Source organism: Sphaeramia orbicularis, chromosome 1 (genome assembly GCF_902148855.1).
Source record: "Sphaeramia orbicularis chromosome 1, fSphaOr1.1, whole genome shotgun sequence".
Classification (NCBI taxonomy): Eukaryota; Metazoa; Chordata; class Actinopteri; order Kurtiformes; family Apogonidae; genus Sphaeramia; species Sphaeramia orbicularis.
Genome location: NC_043957.1, coordinates 457,205 through 472,962, shown reverse-complemented (window position 1 = coordinate 472,962; position 15,758 = coordinate 457,205). Strand labels below are relative to the sequence as shown.

The 15,758-nt window shown below is 41.2% G+C and overlaps 1 protein-coding gene across 1 annotated transcript in view; it reads left to right on the top strand.

The window, feature by feature from the left end:
* The window catches only part of LOC115428136 (voltage-dependent T-type calcium channel subunit alpha-1I-like), a 432,180-nt gene that overhangs the window by 407,295 nt on the left and 9,127 nt on the right, over positions 1 to 15,758 (top strand). The window contains 1 exon segment of the mRNA XM_030146986.1: positions 11,410 to 11,652. Coding sequence (XP_030002846.1) covers positions 11,410 to 11,652 — 243 coding nt within the window.

The window sequence follows — 15,758 nt, the reverse complement described above, 5'->3', positions numbered from 1 at the left end:
AATGTCCACAATAATAGACATTCTATAGACTAAATGTCCATAATAACAGACATTCTATAGACTAAATGTCCACAATAATAGACATTCTATAGACTAAATGTCCACAATAATAGACATTCTATAGACTAAATGTCCAGAATAATAGACATTATATAGACTAAATGTCCACAATAACAGACATTATATAGACTAAATGTCCTCTAAAATTAACCTTTATTCTAACACAGTATAGCAAACTATTACATGATCAAAAACATATTAATTTTAGTAAAAAAAAAAAAAAAAAAGTCTGGGGTCGGCAGAAATTTGTGATGTTAAAATGGGGTCATGAGAAAAAAAAGGTTGGAACCACTGGGTTAAAGGATATTATGATAGTATTGTACTGGTCTGGTCCACTTCAGATGGAATTGGGCTGAATGTGGAACCTGAAATCATTTTGACCTTCATACCCTTGTTAGTATCTTCAGTGTAATTTTTCCATTTCTCAGTCGTTCTGTGGGTGGGTTCAGACTGGTGTTCAGTTTTGACCCACGGGTGGAATGTTTGACACCTGTGCTCGAGGCTGTCAAAGACACGGCCTGTGGGGACAAACCACAGGCTCTTAATGGGACCCCACAGCCAATTCAGAACCTGAGGAGGGCGCTCTTTCCAAGCCAGTGCTCCACACCTGTGAAATGCACCGGCTCTAACTCTACAGAACGTCCAGTTCATTGACTCCTGTAAGAAGGAGCTGAAAACGGGTCTTTTTAGGCAGTTTTTAGGCATTTAGCCCGGGTTGGTGTTTTATGGGCTTGTGTTATTGTCTGTCTTTCTGTACTACTGTCTGTCTTGTTTTTATCCTGGTGTATGTATGACATTTTATTTATTTTATTTTAGGCTTTTATTATCATTTTATTCTAAACTGTAAAGCACTTTGTGATTTTATATGTGAAAAGTACCATATAAATTTACTTAGGTATAATCTAAGATCAGAATCTGAATACTTTACTGTCTAGTACAATATGTACTAGACGATACATTATCAATATGATAATTAAAGAAATATACATAATAAGTGTGCAGAATTCTAGTTGTGTGTCTTTATAATTATGTTGTTATTAGTTTGATGGACACAGGCAGTAGCTGTAGTGACTGGAGTAAACACATGTAGAATCTGCTCTGGTATGAACAGCTGATTGAAACTAGACTGAACCAGACCTTTTACACACTGGTCAAGACTTAGTCTGATTTTCACAGACTCTGAGTCCACAGAGAGTGGGTTCAGCAGAAGTGGATGAAACGCCAAGACTTCCATCACCTTTGGTCCGACGCCAGCTGGACGATGAACAACAGTCTGTTCTGTCAGGATTTAACTGATGCACTTATACGACTGAAGTGTTGAAGGCTCAAAGAGCTTTTATTACTGATTGTTATTATTATTATTTTATTTACTTATTTTATCTTTTGCACCATCTGTATGCTTCACAGTTTTTCTAGCACTTTATTCTGTTGCTGCCTTAACCATTGAAATTCTTTGTTATGGGATCAATAGTCTAATCTAATCCAACCCAGTCCAACCTAACCCAGTCCAGTCCAACCTAACCCAGTCCAATCCAATCTAATTTGATCTAAATAAAACTTGACTGAATTATCCATATATTGATTGGACTGGGTTGAATGGATAGGATATGAAAATATTTACTTTCTGCCTTAGAATAAAGAGCTTCAGGTCTGGGATAGAACCTCCAAACAGGGGCTTCAGGTCTGGGATAGAACCTCCAAACAGGGGCTTCAGGTCTGGGATAGAACCTCCAAACAGGGGCTTCAGGTCTGGGATAGAACCTCCAGACAGGGGCTTCAGGTCTGGGATAGAACCTCCAGACAGGGGCTTCAGGTCTGGGATAGAACCTCCAGACAGGGGCTTCAGGTCTGGGATAGAACCTCCAAACAGGGGCTTCAGGTCTGGGATAGAACCTCCAAACAGGGGCTTCAGGTCTGGGATAGAACCTCCAAACAGGGGCTACAGGTCTGGGATAGAACCTCCAGACAGGGGCTTCAGGTCTGGGATAGAACCTCCAAACAGGGGCTTCAGGTCTGGGATAGAACCTCCAAACAGGGGCTTCAGGTCTGGGATAGAACCTCCAGACAGGGGCTTCAGGTCTGGGATAGAACCTCCAAACAGGGGCTTCAGGTCTGGGATAGAACCTCCAGACAGGGGCTTCAGGTCTGGGATAGAACCTCCAGACAGGGGCTTCAGGTCTGGGATAGAACCTCCAGACAGGGGCTTCAGGTCTGGGATAGAACCTCCAGACAGGGGCTTCGTGGATGTAATGGGGCTCAGTATTTTAGCAGTAAATCTGCGATTTGGTCTTGTGTTCAAACCTGTGTGATCTGCAGTTGTTCCTTCATCTACTGCATAAAAACCTCTGTTGAATCCAGTCGTATTTCCTGAATCCCCGACAGATTCCCTTTCATCAGCGCTCCGTATTATCTTATCAGAGTTCTCTGTGACCTTCGTTGTATTTAACCACCACCGTTTCATTAATCCGTGACTTTAACGTGACATTGATAGTATCGTTTAAATAAGACGGAGCTCCGTTCGAACATCTCCAGAGCCGACGCACACTCACAAGGACGTGTTTCATATCTCCTACAGTTGATTGACTTCCACAGCAATTAAAGCGGTGATAGATGAGAGCAGCGGTGGAGAAGAGACGGAGTCAAAGCTGCTGATGAATTACACATGATGGTTTACTAACGGCTCATTGACATTCGCAAACATGACCAGTGTCAGCGGAACAAATCCAGTGACATTTTTATTAGACTGCCACAAAAAAAACATACAGATCTGATATGTTTACTGTGGGCATTTTTAGAGGGTTCTTCTGCTCCTAAAAACTGTGGAATTATGCTGCGTTCCAGTCCACCTGTAACTGGTGTTTCTCCATCCTTCTACTGCTGTATTCCATCCTTCTACTGGTTTCTCCATCCTTCTACTGGTGTTTCTCCATCCTTCTACTGGTGTTTTCCATCCTTCTACTGCTGTTCTTCCATCCTTCTACTGGTGTTCTTCCATCCTTCTACTGGTGTTTTTCCATCCTTCTACTGGTGTTTTTCCATCCTTCTACTGCTGTTTTCCATCCTTCTACTGGTTTCTCCATCCTTCTACTGGTGTTCTTCCATCCTTCTACTGGTGTTTTTCCATCCTTCTACTGGTGTTTTCCATCCTTCTACTGGTGTTTTTCCATCCTTCTACTGGTGTTTTTCCATCCTTCTACTGGTGTTTTTCCATCCTTCTACTGGTGTTTCTCCATCCTTCTACTGGTGTTCTTCCATCCTTCTACTGGTGTTTCTCCATCCTTCTACTGGTGTTCTTCCATCCTTCTACTGGTGTTTCTCCATCCTTCTACTGGTGTTTTCCATCCTTCTACTGGTGTTTTCCATCCTTCTACTGGTGTTTCTCCATCCTTCTACTGCTGTTCTTCCATCCTTCTACTGCTGTTCTTCCATCCTTCTACTGGTGTTTTTCCATCTTTCTACTGGTGTTTTTCCATCCTTCTACTGCTGTTTCTCCATCCGTCTACTGGTGTTTTCCATCCTTCTACTGGTGTTTTCCATCCTTCTACTGGTGTTTCTCCATCCTTCTACTGCTGTTCTTCCATCCTTCTACTGGTGTTTTTCCATCCTTCTACTGGTGTTTCTCCATCCTTCTACTGGTGTTCTTCCATCCTTCTACTGCTGTTTTTCCATCCTTCTACTGGTGTTTCTCCATCCTTCTACTGGTGTTCTTCCATCCTTCTACTGGTGTTTCTCCATCCTTCTACTGGTGTTTTCCATCCTTCTACTGGTGTTCTTCCATCCTTCTACTGGTGTTTCTCCATCCTTCTACTGCTGTTTTCCATCCTTCTACTGCTGTTTTCCATCCTTCTACTGGTTTCTCCATCCTTCTACTGGTGTTCTTCCATCCTTCTACTGGTGTTTCTCCATCCTTCTACTGGTGTTTTCCATCCTTCTACTGGTGTTTTTCCATCCTTCTACTGGTGTTTTTCCATCCTTCTACTGGTGTTTTCCATCCTTCTACTGGTGTTTTTCCATCCTTCTACTGCTGTTTTCCATCCTTCTACTGGTGTTCTTCCATCCTTCTACTGGTGTTTCTCCATCCTTCTACTGGTGTTCTTCCATCCTTCTACTGGTGTTTCTCCATCCTTCTACTGGTGTTTTCCATCCTTCTACTGGTGTTTTCCATCCTTCTACTGGTGTTTCTCCATCCTTCTACTGCTGTTCTTCCATCCTTCTACTGCTGTTCTTCCATCCTTCTACTGGTGTTTTTCCATCCTTCTACTGGTGTTTTTCCATCCTTCTACTGGTTTCTCCATCCTTCTACTGGTGTTCTTCCATCCTTCTACTGGTGTTTCTCCATCCTTCTACTGGTGTTTTCCATCCTTCTACTGGTGTTTTCCATCCCTCTACTGGTGTTTTCCATCCTTCTACTGGTGTTTTTCCATCCTTCTACTGGTGTTTCTCCATCCTTCTACTGGTGTTCTTCCATCCTTCTACTGGTGTTTCTCCATCCTTCTACTGGTGTTTTTCCATCCTTCTACTGGTGTTTTCCATCCTTCTACTGGTGTTCTTCCATCCTTCTACTGGTGTTTCTCCATCCTTCTACTGGTGTTTCTCCATCCTTCTACTGGTGTTTCTCCATCCTTCTACTGGTGTTTTCCATCCTTCTACTGCTGTTCTTCCATCCTTCTACTGGTGTTTCTCCATCCTTCTACTGGTGTTTTTCCATCCTTCTACTGGTGTTTTTCCATCCTTCTACTGCTGTTTTCCATCCTTCTACTGGTTTCTCCATCCTTCTACTGGTGTTCTTCCATCCTTCTACTGGTGTTTCTCCATCCTTCTACTGGTGTTTTCCATCCTTCTACTGGTGTTTTTCCATCCTTCTACTGGTGTTTTTCCATCCTTCTACTGCTGTTTTCCATCGTTCTACTGGTTTCTCCATCCTTCTACTGGTGTTCTTCCATCCTTCTACTGGTGTTTCTCCATCCTTCTACTGGTGCTTTCCATCCTTCTACTGGTGTTCTTCCATCCTTCTACTGGTGTTTTTCCATCCTTCTACTGCTGTTTTCCATCCTTCTACTGGTTTCTCCATCCTTCTACTGGTGTTCTTCCATCCTTCTACTGGTGTTTCTCCATCCTTCTACTGGTGTTTTCCATCCTTCTACTGGTGTTTTCCATCCTTCTACTGGTGTTTCTCCATCCTTCTACTGCTGTTCTTCCATCCTTCTACTGCTGTTCTTCCATCCTTCTACTGGTGTTTTTCCATCCTTCTACTGGTGTTTTTCCATCCTTCTACTGGTGTTTTCCATCCTTCTACTGGTTTCTCCATCCTTCTACTGGTGTTTTTCCATCCTTCTACTGGTGTTTCTCCATCCTTCTACTGGTGTTTTTCCATCTTTCTACTTGTGTTCTTCCATCCTTCTACTGGTGTTTCTCCATCCTTCTACTGTTGTTCTTCCATTTTTCTACTGGTGTTCTTCCATCCTTCTACTGGTGTTTCTCCATCCTTCTACTGGTGTTCTTCCATCCTTCTACTGGTGTTTCTCCATCCTTCTACTGGTGTTTTTCCATCCTTCTACTGGTGTTCTTCCATCCTTCTACTGGTGTTTTTCCATCCTTCTACTGCTGTTTTCCATCCTTCTACTGGTTTCTCCATCCTTCTACTGGTGTTCTTCCATCCTTCTACTGGTGTTTCTCCATCCTTCTACTGGTGTTCTTCCATCCTTCTACTGCTGTTCTTCCATCCTTCTACTGGTGTATTCCATCCTTCTACTGGTGTTTCTCCATCCTTCTACTGCTGTTCTTCCATCCTTCTACTGCTGTTCTTCCATCCTTCTACTGGTGTTTTTCCATCCTTCTACTGGTGTTTTTCCATCCTTCTACTGCTGTTTTCCATCCTTCTACTGGTTTCTCCATTCTTCTACTGGTGTTTTTCCATCCTACTGGTGTTTCCCATCCTTCTACTGGTGTTTCTCCATCCTTCTACTGGTGTTTTTTCCATCTTTCTACTTGTGTTCTTCCATCCTTCTACTGGTGTTTCTCCATCCTTCTACTGTTGTTCTTCCATTTTTCTACTGGTGTTTTTCCATCCTTCTACTGGTGTTTCTCCATCCTTCTACTGGTGTTTTTCCATCCTTCTACTGGTGTTTTTCCATCCTTCTACTGGTGTTTTTCCATCCTTCTACTGGTGTTCTTCCATCCTTCTACTGGTGTTTTTCCATCCTTCTACTGCTGTTTTCCATCCTTCTACTGGTTTCTCCATCCTTCTACTGGTGTTCTTCCATCCTTCTACTGGTGTTTCTCCATCCTTCTACTGGTGTTTTCCATCCTTCTACTGGTGTTTCTCCATCCTTCTACTGGTGTTCTTCCATCCTTCTACTGGTGTTTTTCCATCCTTCTACTGGTGTTTCTCCATCCTTCTACTGGTGTTTTTCCATCTTTCTACTTGTGTTCTTCCATCCTTCTACTGGTGTTTCTCCATCCTTCTACTGTTGTTCTTCCATTTTTCTACTGGTGTTCTTCCATCCTTCTACTGGTGTTTCTCCATCCTTCTGCTGGTGTTTTCCATCCTTCTACTGGTGTTCTTCCATCCCTCTACTGGTGTTTTTCCATCCTTCTACTGGTGTTCTTTCATCCTTCTACTGGTGTTCTTCCATCCTTCTGCTGGTGTTCTTCCATCCTTCTACTGGTGTTTTTCCATCCTTCTGCTGGTGTTTTCCATCCTTCTACTGGTGTTTTTCCATCCTTCTGCTGGTGTTTTTCCATCCTTCTACTGCTGTTCTTCCATCCTTCTACTGGTGTTTTTCCATCCTTCTGCTGGTGTTCTTCCATCCTTCTACTGGTGTTTTCCATCCTTCTACTGGTGTTTTTCCATCCTTCTACTGGTGTTCTTCCATCCTTCTATTGGTGTTTCTCCATCCTTCTGCTGGTGTTTTCCATCCCTCTGCTGGTGTTTTCCATCCTTCTACTGCTGTTCTTCCATCCTTCTACTGGTGTTTTTCCATCCTTCTACTGGTGTTCTTCCATCCTTCTACGGGTGTTTTCCATCCCTCTGCTGGTGTTTTCCATCCTTCTACTGCTGTTCTTCCATCCTTCTACTGGTGTTTTTCCATCCTTCTGCTGGTGTTCTTCTATCCTTCTACTGCTGTTTTTCCATCATTCTGCTGGTGTTTTCCATCCTTCTGCTGGTGTTCTTCCATCCTTCTGCTGGTGTTCTTCCATCCTTCTGCTGGTGTTTTCCATCCTTCTACTGGTGTTTTTCCATCCTTCTGCTGGTGTTCTTCCATCCTTCTGCTGGTGTTCTTCCATCCTTCTGCTGGTGTTTTCCATCCTTCTACTGGTGTTTTTCCATCCTTCTGCTGGTGTTCTTCCATCCTTCTGCTGGTGTTTTTCCATCCTTCTGCTGGTGTTTTCCATCCCTCTACTGGTGTTCTTCCATTTTTCTACTGGTGTTCTTCCATCCTTCTACTGGTGTTTCTCCATCCTTCTACTGGTGTTCTTCCATCCTTCTACTGGTGTTTCTCCATCCTTCTACTGGTGTTTTTCCATCCTTCTACTGGTGTTCTTCCATCCTTCTACTGGTGTTTTTCCATCCTTCTACTGCTGTTTTCCATCCTTCTACTGGTTTCTCCATCCTTCTACTGGTGTTCTTCCATCCTTCTACTGGTGTTTCTCCATCCTTCTACTGGTGTTCTTCCATCCTTCTACTGCTGTTCTTCCATCCTTCTACTGGTGTATTCCATCCTTCTACTGGTGTTTCTCCATCCTTCTACTGCTGTTCTTCCATCCTTCTACTGCTGTTCTTCCATCCTTCTACTGGTGTTTTTCCATCCTTCTACTGGTGTTTTTCCATCCTTCTACTGCTGTTTTCCATCCTTCTACTGGTTTCTCCATTCTTCTACTGGTGTTTTTCCATCCTACTGGTGTTTCCCATCCTTCTACTGGTGTTTCTCCATCCTTCTACTGGTGTTTTTCCATCTTTCTACTTGTGTTCTTCCATCCTTCTACTGGTGTTTCTCCATCCTTCTACTGTTGTTCTTCCATTTTTCTACTGGTGTTTTTCCATCCTTCTACTGGTGTTTCTCCATCCTTCTACTGGTGTTTTTCCATCCTTCTACTGGTGTTTTTCCATCCTTCTACTGGTGTTTTTCCATCCTTCTACTGGTGTTCTTCCATCCTTCTACTGGTGTTTTTCCATCCTTCTACTGCTGTTTTCCATCCTTCTACTGGTTTCTCCATCCTTCTACTGGTGTTCTTCCATCCTTCTACTGGTGTTTCTCCATCCTTCTACTGGTGTTTTCCATCCTTCTACTGGTGTTTCTCCATCCTTCTACTGGTGTTCTTCCATCCTTCTACTGGTGTTTTTCCATCCTTCTACTGGTGTTTCTCCATCCTTCTACTGGTGTTTTTCCATCTTTCTACTTGTGTTCTTCCATCCTTCTACTGGTGTTTCTCCATCCTTCTACTGTTGTTCTTCCATTTTTCTACTGGTGTTCTTCCATCCTTCTACTGGTGTTTCTCCATCCTTCTGCTGGTGTTTTCCATCCTTCTACTGGTGTTCTTCCATCCCTCTACTGGTGTTTTTCCATCCTTCTACTGGTGTTCTTTCATCCTTCTACTGGTGTTCTTCCATCCTTCTGCTGGTGTTCTTCCATCCTTCTACTGGTGTTTTTCCATCCTTCTGCTGGTGTTTTCCATCCTTCTACTGGTGTTTTTCCATCCTTCTGCTGGTGTTTTTCCATCCTTCTACTGCTGTTCTTCCATCCTTCTACTGGTGTTTTTTCCATCCTTCTGCTGGTGTTCTTCCATCCTTCTACTGGTGTTTTCCATCCTTCTACTGGTGTTTTTCCATCCTTCTACTGGTGTTCTTCCATCCTTCTATTGGTGTTTCTCCATCCTTCTGCTGGTGTTTTCCATCCCTCTGCTGGTGTTTTCCATCCTTCTACTGCTGTTCTTCCATCCTTCTACTGGTGTTTTTCCATCCTTCTACTGGTGTTCTTCCATCCTTCTACTGGTGTTTTTCCATCCCTCTGCTGGTGTTTTCCATCCTTCTACTGCTGTTCTTCCATCCTTCTACTGGTGTTTTTCCATCCTTCTGCTGGTGTTCTTCTATCCTTCTACTGCTGTTTTTCCATCATTCTGCTGGTGTTTTCCATCCTTCTGCTGGTGTTCTTCCATCCTTCTGCTGGTGTTCTTCCATCCTTCTGCTGGTGTTTTCCATCCTTCTACTGGTGTTTTTCCATCCTTCTGCTGGTGTTCTTCCATCCTTCTGCTGGTGTTTTTCCATCCTTCTGCTGGTGTTTTTCCATCCTTCTGCTGGTGTTCTTCCATCCTTCTGCTGGTGTTCTTCCATCCTTCTGCTGGTGTTTTTCCATCCTTCTGCTGGTGTTCTTCCATCCTTCTGCTGGTGTTTTCCATCCTTCTACTGGTGTTCTTCCATCCTTCTACTGCTGTTCTTCCATTCTTCTACTGGTGTTCTTCCATCCTTCTACTGCTTTTCTTCCATCCTTCTACTGGTGTTCTTCCATCCTTCTACTGCTGTTCTTCCATCCTTCTTCTGGTGTTCTTCCATCCTTCTACTGGATTTCTTCCATCCTTCTACTGGTGTTCTTCCATCCTTCTACTGTTGTTTTTCCATCCTTCTGCTGGTGTTCTTCCATCCTTCTGCTGGTGTTCTTCCATCCTTCTGCTGGTGTTTTCCATCCTTCTACTGGTGTTTTCCATCCTTCTACTGGTGTTTTCCATCCTTCTACTGGTGTTTTCCATTCTTCTACTGGTGTAAATGCACTGGAATGTTCAGTCAAACCTGGGACTTCCACCTGAACTCGTACTAGATCCATGTTCTCCCAGTTCCGAGTTCTGACGTCACGTAGTAATGGCGCCCCCCCATGGATGTGGTGTTTATGCAGATTATTTATTAAAACCAGGTATTGCTCTGACATCATTTCTCTGTAAGTGTTCTGTATAATCAGCAGCTGCTCTAGTGTTAGCTAGTTTTTAGTCCAATGAGTGACAGAAGAAATTAAACCAAATCTGAATCCAAATAAACAAAGAACATCAGAGGTAGAACAGCTTCTCTGTCCTTATGCACTGTTTTTCCTCCTCTGTTTCCATCAGGTAACCAAAGAACAAGCACCTTTAGCCATAGAAATGATTGTAAATGAACAGAACGTACGGTCCTCCATGCTGGTTTGTTTACATCTGGCTCCCAGAATTCCTTGCGCTCAGACAGTGTGGCGTGACTTGCCTGGAATGATACAAAGTCATGAGTCGTGATTTGAAGTCGTGACTTACGGGCTGAAAAAACGGTCTGGAACGCAGCATTACGCCTCTGTAAATGAAGCCATAAAGGCCCAAACGTCCACTGTCAAACACAACCGTCTGCTGTTGTAAAAGGTTTCATATCTTTTGATCCACTGAATAAAGCCGGACCTAACAGTTTATAAAGCGCTTGTTTGTTTTTTTACCACCGTAAACCCAAAAAACCTGCTCAAATGACTTTATAATGTTGATCTTGTTCATTTTAATGCCTGGTCCAGCTAAAAGTCCATTTGTTTGGACAAATATAATGAGAACAGCAACAAAAACAGCTCATAGTAGTTTCATTTCAGAGATCATATCGATCCATTTAACATGTTTTCTTGATAATAACAAAATCCCTTTTACATTAAAGTGTTATTAAAAACATTTCATTTGACTTGGAGCATTTTTCTTATTTATACTTAGGAAATTTGCTAAAAAACAGGAATATTTAACTGTTGGTATTAAACTGTACAGTATATACTAGAAACCCAGTACAACACATGTTTGCAGGGTTTTCCCTCACATTTGAAGTCTTGTGTGCTGCACAGGAGTCATTTTGGGAACTAAAATAATCATCTTAAACAAGGTTTTTGCATGTTGTGTGTTTTTTTTTTATCTACTGTAGCTTTTCTGGAAAAAATTATTAGACCGCCCTTGTTTTCTTCAGTTTCTTGTTCATTTTAATGCCTGGTCCAATTAATGGTCCATTTGTTTGGACAAATATAATGAGAACAACAAAAACAGCTCATAGTTGAATTTCAGAGATCATATCTATCCATTTAACATGTTTTCTTTTCTGTCTGTTTTAGTCACATGGCACACACAGGCGTTAGGACTGGATTGCAGAACCATTGTTTTTGAGGACTTTGGATGGTCTAATCATTTTTTTCTGCAACTGTGTATATCTAAATGTATCTTCTTTCCCTTCTCAATGCAAAACTTCAAATCGTACACAAAAATACAATGGTGGAAATAGCTGTTGTTGAAGATCACCAGAGATAATGTCTGTTTTTGTTCATCTGAACCATCTGAACCTTTCACCCCACCCCCCACTGCCTCTGTTCTCAGACGGTGATGGAGGCAGTTGTAGCGGCGGTGGAGGCCGCTCTTCACCCGTTTTCCATCTACCTGCAGACTTCTTCCACCCCGCCTCTGCCGCTCATCCAGGCGGTCCTGGGAACGGCGTCAGCCCTGGAGACCGAGGCCCGTCCAGACTGGCCTCCCCGGCCTCCTGGGCCTCCCTGCGCTCCCCCGGGGCCAACAGCCGGACCCTCAGCTCTCAGGTACCACCACCACCACCACCACCACTCTGTTGGATGAAGACTTAGCTTTTAACCCATAAAGACCCAAAGAGCCACCGTCAGTCAGAACCATCTACTGATCTAAACTGTTCAATCCCTGTTGATCCACTAATCCTATCAATACATGTCAATAACTGGTGTCAAATACAATTCTCCCTCTTTTCATGGTCATCAAATATGACCCATTTGGACGTTCAGAGGCTCCGTAGTTACCATGGAAACACCGTCATCTTCTACAACATTGATTCTCCAGTCAAGCCCATGGAGTTGGATCAGTGACAGTGGATGGACACACTGGGGTTATGTTCAGTTAATGATATTTTTTACTGAAAAACTCACTTTTTCTTCAGTTTTCTCTGTTTTTGATATAATGACCCTCAACTTTAATCTGAGCTTTTATGAACAAATACATGATCAGTGAATTAATTAAAGGAAAGTATCTGATTTGTACTGATAAAATGCAAAAAAAAAATACAGAGGATAATATAATAAATGGTGGTAACTCTCTTAACAAAGGTTAAACATAGGCAAGACAAGTTTATTTATATAGCAAATTTCAGCAACAAGGCAATTCAAGGTGCTTCACGCAGGACATTATATAGAGGAAAATTCATTTGGGAACTGTCACAAAAATAGTACTGGGTCTTTATGGGTTAAACTACCCATGTTCTTAATATTAATGATGTTATTTTTGACTTTATTTTTCATTCCTATTGTTTCTATCATTCACTGATTACACTGCATATTGATCTTATAACTGCTTGATTTTTTTTATCTTGTGTTTTTTTTGAAGAATGGAATTACTCTCATCTTTTTAAATTACTGTGTTGTATTAATTGTATTAATTCTTTTTATTTTACCTTAAAGTGGAAGGTGCCATTCGTAGACTAGGTTTATTACATAATTGTGATTATACCACCTCCAAAATCTGGTGACTGAGTGTATTATGTTACTGTACAGTCGTGGAAAAAATGATTAGACCATCCAAAGTCCTCAAAAACAACAGTTCTGCAATCCAGTCCTAACTCCTGTGTGTGTCATGTGACTAAAACAGACAGAACAGAAAACATGGAATGAATAAAAGCAGTTTTTGTCAGTACAATGACACAAATACTGATGGAAGAACTGAAGGGATTTGGGTTTTTATCCAGAAAACATGTTAAATGGATAGATATCAGCTGTGAAATTCAACTACTATGAGCTAGTTTTGTTGTTCTCATCATATTTGTCCAAACAAATGGACCTTTAGTTTGACCAGCCATTAAAATGAACAAGAAACTGAAGAAAACAAGGATGGTCTCATAATTTTTTCTGTGACTGTATAATAATAATAATAATAATAATAATAATAATAATAATAAAAATAATGAATAAATCTGTAAATCAACACAATATTTATGTTTGTCACCATGTTTATGGAATGACTTCTCGTGTCATCTCGCGATAATAAATAAACAAAACATTGAATTTGTGATTTAATGGAAAAACCGAAATTATGCACTTCTGTTTTTCAACATTTCTTAAATATCGGTAAAGTTTTGTGCAGATGTCCAATGGAAAAGCGACTATAGTCTGTAAACAGCACTGGTAGTCCTACCAAAAGTCATTTGACACAATTTACAGCATTAACCCATAAAGACCCAAAGACCCACCATCTACCAAACTGTTTAATACCTGTTATTCCACTAATCCTGTCAATACATGTCAATAATTGGTGTCAAATACAGTTCTTCATCTTTTCATGGTCATCAGATAAGACCCATTTGAACGTTCAGAGGCTCTGTAGTTACCATGGAAACATGAACATGAACATCTAATTTAGAAATAGGAAATTAAACATCAGAAAGTACATAATTTACAGTGAAAATGCTAAATATAGAGCATAATATTGTTAAAAAAAAAAAAAGGTGATTGTTTAAGAAATGTTAAATCAAGAGTAAAACTCATTTGGGAACTGCCACAAAAGTAACACTGGGTCTTTATGGGTTATGTCATGATGTTGTCATTATGTTTATGTCATTATGTTTATGATGGGAGTAAATGTACTGATCTAATTTGCATATTGTGAGGTCAGCAGGTGACAGCCATATTGGACTGCATAACTTTCAGTAAAACACAATCACTGACTTAAATATAGGAAAATACATGATTTAGACTGAAAAAAAACTTAAAATAAAGAGGATAATATTATGATAAATGGGGATAAATCACTTAAGAAAGGTGAAATATACTGCCACAAAAGTAACACTGGGTCTTTATGGTTCAAAACACCTTCAAATCGACATCATTAACCATAATTAAGCTAAACCTTTGTGCTTCCTGCGGAGACTCTGTTCAGTTTGTTCTTTTTATTCCATGCAAGTGCAGCAAATTCACTGTGGAACCTCCACGGTCTGACATTTGCATATGTCGCCTGCCTTCTTTTTGTTTCTTTTCTAAGCTTATTACGTCCAATACTTGTGTTCCAAACCCCACACACACACACACACACACACACACACACACACACACCTCTATTCACAGAGACAAATAAACACAGTTGCAGTGTTTCCTGTTTATTGTAATTGACAAAAGCCTCTTTTCCACGGGTGGCAAACGCTCCAAAATCCGACTGCAGTGAGCTCACAGAACCTAATGATGCAACAGGACGGTTACACGTGGTTACAGTACACGAGTCGCACAAGTTCAATTACTTACGAATTTGGATTCGCTTCTGAAAAGCTGTGATGGAATAACAGGAGCGCCGCTGAGACGCCTTGAGCTGAGGTGGAGGAATGTGGTTTGTGTGCGAGTGGCTTTAATGTTCATGACGTTCAGCTCGTTAAATGTTGCATAGTGCATCCTGAGACACTGGATTCCCGTTCGACACACCGCCTCCGAATATCGAGGTGTCATTTTTACTAAAAGTGGGCGACACTACTATCATGCAAACAAGGCCAAAAGGGAGCAGATTTATGCAGGGGTTTGTCCGACTCTGACGACAGGGACATGAGAGACGGAGTCAAACAAAGAAACAAACCACAGCACAGACATGAAAGAAAAGGGACATGAGAGACTGAAGAGCCTGCGGCCCAGAGCGGCCGCACGGCGCTCGGGGCCGACCGGGCTAATTAACCGAGCGCCGCCGAGGATTACTGTAGCGGCGGCGGATCACAGAGGCACTCAGGCACGAGCTCGACAAAGCAAACAGGTAGACGAGACGCAGAAAGAAAAGCCGTCTCCATGGTTACAGGGGAACGAGAGCTAAAATAGGGGTCCCTTTTTAGTCTTGTTTGTTTCATGCAGAAGCCGACACGCAGAAGGTATTAGTTTCAGTATCGTTAGCCTCATAGGATAATCGACCCAACTCATATGCAAATGGACAAAAGTATGTGGACACGTTGAATTCAGGTGTTTCTTTTCTGACGGGTCTGGGATACAAAACAATAAGGACTAATGTCAGAATAGAGTTTCATATTATGGGATAAATATCATATTGATTATTAATATTGATGTTTTCATCTCAAATCCTCATGAACAGGACATCTGACAGCTGTAGACACGATGTGTCCCAATATTTATGTCCATAGAGTTTGTAAACATCAATATTCCTTAAAGTTTAATGGTAGATTTTCTTCCTCAGTCAGATGTGAAGAAAGTAGATGGTTAGATGTGGTAGAAAATTATGGACTTTTTTGTCAATTTGTACACATTTTCCCTCCCAATATGTCTATAGTTATTGAACTTTATCAAATATGTGCATGGCAGTGGGTCCAAAACTGTTCTTGATGTTATACATGTTATGCTCTGTGATGTAAACTGCTGTTCCAAAATTGAAAAAAAAAATAAAATAAATTACAGTCCCCATGAAAATGACTGAACATGAAAAATACTTGAGAAATTTCGAGGAAGAACATCTAAATCATAGTCATGGATAAAAAAATAAAAAAAAATCAATGTTGAGTGAAATTAACCCTTTCATGCATGAATTATGAAAAAAAGTATCTAGATTTTTTAAAATTGATTTAATTTCCCAAAATCAGGCTAAAGTTTAAATACATTTTGAAATTTAAAAAAAAAAAAATGGTATTATTAAAAAGACATTTCACCTCCTGAAACCCAGGAAAGTACACTTTT